Below are 6,000 nucleotides of genomic sequence, written 5' to 3' on the forward strand. Positions count from 1 at the left end.
GACCGGCCACTGAGAGCAGGGCTGAGGTCTTGGGGGAGGTGGGGGATTCTCAGAGCTGTAGCAGGTTTAATTACTTTCTAAACCTTTGTGTTTTAAAAAGGAAGCTCACTCAGACTCACTGGAACTTTCCATTCTCCCATCTGTTTTCCTGTCTTACCACGGGTGGGGTGGGGTGGGGGGTGACGGGTGGAGCAAATGGCTTCTATATGTCAGGATGACCCACCAGCTTGACCTGGCATGGTAGGACAGTCGGAAATAATGTCAGGTATCGGCTTCGGAACTCCTTGGTGCTTCTCAGGAGCCCCTGAAAGCCAAAACAGCTGCTGGAGTGCATGGCTGTGGGCTTGACCGTGGTGCATCCCTAAGGCTCACAACATTCCAGATAGACAGATGTCCAGAATCACAGGGATTAAATACTGTTAGCTTTTTAAAAACTTCATGGATCAATGTTTAGAACTTTTTTTAAAAAATGCCTTTTATTTTTAAAATACATGTTTTGAAGTCTAAGCATTTCATTTAAAAAAAAAAATAGCCTCTGAAGACACACAGTCCCCGTTGGCCCCAGTGTTTGCTTGTCCTTAGTGTGAACTCTCTGTCCGAGGCAAATAGAGCAAAAATAACCTTTGTCCTACAGAAAACAAGAGTCAAAGGGCGCTCCGTGAGTAAACTCTGCGCCTTGGTGCTGGTCAGCTTTGGGGCTGAATGCCAGGACCAGTCTTAAGACTCTTTCAAGCCATTGTCACTTTCCATGGAGGCAGAACACCATGCAGGCCCCCTGCTACTCTGGCGCCTGAGGGACAGAAGATCCCTGCTTCAGAGACACCCACTCCTCCCAAGCCCTCCCACCAGCCTGGTCAGTTCCATGGCTACAGAGCAGGCTCAGAACAGCCCAGGTGTCCCAGAGGCTTCTCAGACCCCAGCGTGCTGTCACTAACCCCTGTTTCTCATCGTCACTAGAACCATGGAATACACTTACAAAGAAACTCTGGAAGCCTCACAGGCAGCGTGTCTCTCTGTCTCTCTGTCTCTGTCTCTGTCTCTGTCTCTCTCTCTCTCTGTCTCTCTCTCTCTCTCTGTCTCTCTCTCTGTCTCTCTCTCTCTCTCTGTCTCTCTCTCTCTCTCTCTCTCTCTGTGTGTGTGTGTGTGTGTGTGTGTGTGTGAGGGGGGCGGTGTGAGCAGGCACTCTCTGAGGTTCAGTTCACCTCTGGAAAGGCTGGTCTAAGAACAAACTGTAGACCTGCCATGTGCTTGTTACTTTATTCAGTTGAGGTGCACTGATGGGGCATTCCAGGGCCTTGTCTTTCTCTTCAGGTAGAAGAAGGCTCAGGGTACAGATGTGAGCATCCTTACAGCTTCTCCTCCCACAAGGCTTAGTGGTGTCTTGGGAGACTGGCCCTGAGGTCCAGAACACTAGCGGGTTTCACCCCCACCCCCTGCTACCCACCCAGGTGCAGGGCATAGGGACACTTCTCTTCTCTCTCTCTCTCTCTCACTCAGGACACCAGCGCCTGTCTGTGACCAGCCTCCTCGTGTGCCATGGCTTGCTCATGGTTGGTACCAGCCTGGGTGTTGTAGTGGCGCTGCCAGTCCCTCGTCTTCAGGGTATCCCCAAAGTGACAGGTGAGTGACTACAGATGGCTATATGCCTGCATCTCCTCAGAGGCTCAGCATGCTGCTGTCCTGGCTTCTTCGGAGCGTTGTAGATACCTAACACATCTTGATTTGTTCCATCTCCATGTTCTGTTTTTACCTCTGCTTTTCTCATTCTTGTGTTCTTAGTCCCAGGAGAATCCATCCTGAAAACTCGTTTCACTTCATAGTGCTTCTGTTACCAGTTAGTTCCCATCAGAACATAGGGGTTTTACTCAGTGGAAATGGACCCCGTCTTACTGTGTACACCCTCTCCTCTGAGGTTTGCTTCTGTCTGGCGGTTCACACTGGGCAAGCAGCTCAACATCACGGGTCTCGGGGTTTCTACCTCAGGACACGGCTCAGGCAAGCCCCAGCCAGGAGCAAAGCATGGTGGGAAGATTTCTGTAGCACAGAAAAGACACCTGACTGTTCAAATGAGAGGGAGTGGTTGTCTTGTCATTAATTAAAGACACACACACACACACACACACACACACACACACACACACACACACACACACACACCACCCCTTCTTTCCTTTTCAGTGCTAAGGACTAAATCCAGGGCTTCATGTGATAGGCACTCACACTTACTACCCAACTACTGCCCCAGCACACATTCACTCATTTTAAAAGTTTGTTTTTGTTAGGAGTTATATACAGCAGGTACCTCAAGTTTTAATTACAAGTGTGTCCTGTTTAAATGGTAATAGGATAGCATGGCGGGCACACATCTGCTACCCAGTGGAGGAACTGGGGCATCCCAGCTGGTTACCCTTCTAAACCCACTTCCTCCCCCTGCACACTCCTTCTTCTGTTTTATTTACCAAGTTGCACCTCACATTTATTTCCTGTTTTGACACTGTCCATACTAGTCTCGTAGTGTGTATCTTTCTGGTGACCTGATTCTCTCCTCTGTTTCTACTACTTCTTGCCATGTTCCAGTGTGTGGGTACCTGTCATTAGCACCCATGAAGCACCCAAAACTGTAGCTAAGATCAGTGACACAGGGACACAGCTCTCCTGCCGGGGGCCCGGAGCCCTCCAGCTGTCTCTGACAGCTAAAATGAATAAGTCACACCACCTGGAGATGGAAAGTCTTCATTTTAATAAGCGACTGTAGGATTGTTTCTTGTAAGCTCCAGAAACTTCTGCAGATCTTGGTAGTGTAGGCATTTTGTTCCTAACACTGACCTGCGTCAATCTTTGGTTTCTTAAGACTTAAGGACATCAGATGCATTTGCATAGAGCAGGTGGTGGAAATGTTTCACGCCCAAAGGGAAAAACTTCCTATTACATTTACGTCAGGGGTGTGGGTTATTTGTTTATTATTTTTCTGTGTGTGTTTATGTGTGTGTGTGCAGTGCCCCCAGAGTCCACATGAGAGCATCAGATCCCCATGGTTTGTAGTTACAGGCATTTGTGAGCTGCCCTGTGGGTGCTGGGACCTGCACCCCTGTCTCTGCCCTAACACTAAGCAAGAACAACAAATCGACGGAGCACTCAATTTAAAGTTTTAGATGACTGAGTCCACAGGGATGTGATGCAGGGTATTTGTGCTTTAACCGCCCCTGTGTGTCAATGCTGCTTGCCAAGCTGCTGCCTGGGTAGGGGGCGTGGGGCCGGATCCTGCACTTTGATACTCTATGCAGTACGTTTGTTATTAAAGACCTGTTTTGAATTGTCCTCTCAGGAAGAGGCATGGTCTCCTACCATGCACATAATGGGCCCGTTAAGTTCATTGTCATGGCCACAGCCTTCCAGAAGAACAAGGACAGAGCCAGGGACAGCCCACCCTCTGGCCCAGAGCCTCAGGATGAAGACCCCAAGGACATGCTCTGCAGTGAGGATGGCACTTCCTGCCTGGGCCAGACAGATGGCAACACGAGCATCTGGTTAGGAGACTCAGTAGGACTGACAGCTGAGAAGAATGACCCGCCTTCATCCTCGGGGTCACTGAGCCTGTCCCAAGGCTCCAGCTCCCTAGAGTACAGATCTATGGACAGCAGCCTGTGTGACCTCCTGAAGGACCCTAGCGCTTCCCCAAGGAGCAGGGCACAGCGCTCTCGGAGAGCCAAAGCCAGCTCAGCGCTGGTGGTGTGCGGCGGCCAGGGCCACCGGCGAGTGCACAGGAAGGCCAGGCAGCCTTCCCAGGAGGACCTGGTTTCTTCAGTGATGGTGTGGCAGATCCCATTGCTAAGCATGTAGGTCAGAGATGCTGCTTGACATCAGGTGGCAAGCAGGGACAATTCTCAGCCAGATGCAGGCCAAGTGGCGGAAGCTGCATCCATACCACTGGGACCAACTGGAAGCAGAGTGTGGGAAAGAAACAGGCAGCGATCACACAGCTTTCCTGCCTTCTCCCACAGCACAGCCAAGTCCAGATGGGCTAGGGAGACAGAGGAGCATCCTGGGTTTTGAGTCACTGAGCAGAATTCCAGGATCGTGCTACAGTGTGTCCCTTCATTTGCCTGAGATGCAAAGTGCACCAAAAGCACCAGTTCCAGGCACATCTCAGAGAACTGACAGGGAAATGTAGCGTCCAGTAGCCTAGGAGGTCACTAACAGTCCTTAAACCCATTCTACTTGACTTACACTCACCTCTGTTATTTATATTCTACATGTGTTCCCAATCCCAGAATAGAAATTGTAGCAATAGAAAGCCAGGTAAGACACCCCAGTCCAGTCAGCTTGTTTCTTGGGGGGAGTGACTGAGGCATTCCAAAGTAGACTGATATGTGTACTGTGCCCTTTAACAAATAGTGTTTTTATATTGCATTTTTCTATTAAAAATCAACAGTTAACATTTTAGTCAATATACTATCTGTAGCATTTCACACATAATCTTTGCTTGAAGCCAAAATGTTCAATAGCTATCAACATTTGGAGTCCAGCTTCCATGCCAAATCATACTTGCCTTCTCATACTAAACGTTGTTAATATCTCCAAGGGACACGTGCTGGCCGGTCATACGCAGATGGTGCTAGCAGCATCTCAGGCCTTCTGTGCATCTGCTGTCAGAGAGCCATCCACATTTGGATGCTCATTCTGAGTGTCCCATGGTGCTGATCAGTCAGCCACTGCCTCTGCTGCCTGCCACGCCAGAGCCACCCCCCAACCCCTGTCCCAAAAAATGTGCAGGGTCACACGGGGCACTTCAGAGACAGCTGCACACATCGAGGAACATGAGTCACCGTAGGCTCCATTTGCCCCACTGTATTTGTACATGAGTGTTTCACGTACTGGATGGGTTAAGATTTTTGTTTTTTAAGCCTAATGCAGGTATTCACCAGAAACACACTTCTCAGCACTTTACAAATGACTAAAAATGCTAACTTTTAATTTAGCCAAATGTTTTCTAAATTGCACATATACCCAGGCTTTCTTAAACTGTTAGCTGCTATCTTATTTGATAAAATAAAAGACTTTTTTTATTTTAAAATATAGTCTTACGAGTTTACCTCTTTCCCCCCTCCATAAAATATGAAAGGGTGATTGCATCCAGGAGGGGAGGAGGCAGCCCCCTTCTCTCAGCTCGGGCATCACAGTGGCCAGCTGCAGAGTCTCGATGTGTGAAAGACAACTCACAGGTGGGCTGGAACCCATCACAGACCCCTGCGAGTGCCAGTTCTCACGGTGTACAACATCACCAGTTCCTACAATTTGCCTGCCAGACTGATATTTTTCAAAACCAGGGAGAAGTCTTAGAGGACAGACAGAAGAGATGCACAGAGCAAGCTCGCGGTCCTGGAAGGCAGATGCCGCAGATACCAGACATGCACAGAGCAAACGCCACCACAGCTCACCAGCTGGGAGAAGCAGGTTGGGTGAGGAGCGTCTGGCAGAGCAGAGGTGGGAGCTCAAATGACAGCAAGCCCAGCTGTGCCCGGGGTCCAGGCTGAGTCCTGGATTAGAGAGACATGGGTGTGTCAGCGCCCACTGAACAAACAACACATTAAAGCCAGTGTACTCAATCAGCAGCTGACTCCCAAAGGCTTTATATGTCAGTCATAAAGTTAAGTTCTCACAGGCCTGCGGATGGGAGATGGACCCTATCATGCTTGCACCTTTCTCTGGGCCCCTCAGCCCTCAGCTTAAGCCCCCCCCCCCCCCGGGTCTGAGAGATGTGGTTTCAGGAGCTACGTTGGTTGGGTCAGCTCCTGGGGTCATGAGCTTGGGAGTCTCCTGGGAGAGCAGCAGCCAAGTGTCCCTGTTCAAATGCAGAATAACCTCAAAGCTAGATTCTCTGGCTGTCTTCCTGGGAAGGAGAGGAAATATGAAACGCGGTGCTTCCTCTTAGGAAAGTTCCAGCCCCATTCTGGGATCCACACCCTGTATCCCGGCTTCCAGGACCCCTCCAGACACAAA

The 6,000-nt window shown here is 49.8% G+C and overlaps 1 protein-coding gene across 1 annotated transcript in view; it reads left to right on the forward strand.

Annotated features, from left to right (window-relative positions):
- Arhgef10 (Rho guanine nucleotide exchange factor 10) overlaps nucleotides 1-4,203 on the forward strand; it is a 74,173-nt gene extending 69,970 nt beyond the window's left edge. Inside the window, exons 27-28 of the mRNA XM_051169451.1 lie at nucleotides 1,498-1,620; nucleotides 3,326-4,203. Of these exons, the coding sequence (XP_051025408.1) occupies nucleotides 1,498-1,620; nucleotides 3,326-3,840 (638 nt within the window). The 3' untranslated portion in view covers nucleotides 3,841-4,203. The remainder of the gene's footprint in view (nucleotides 1-1,497; nucleotides 1,621-3,325) is intronic.
- The last annotated feature ends 1,797 nt before the right edge of the window (nucleotides 4,204-6,000 follow it).

The sequence above is a fragment of the Acomys russatus genome, chromosome 27 (assembly GCF_903995435.1).
Source record: "Acomys russatus chromosome 27, mAcoRus1.1, whole genome shotgun sequence".
In the NCBI taxonomy this organism is placed as follows: domain Eukaryota; kingdom Metazoa; phylum Chordata; class Mammalia; order Rodentia; family Muridae; genus Acomys; species Acomys russatus.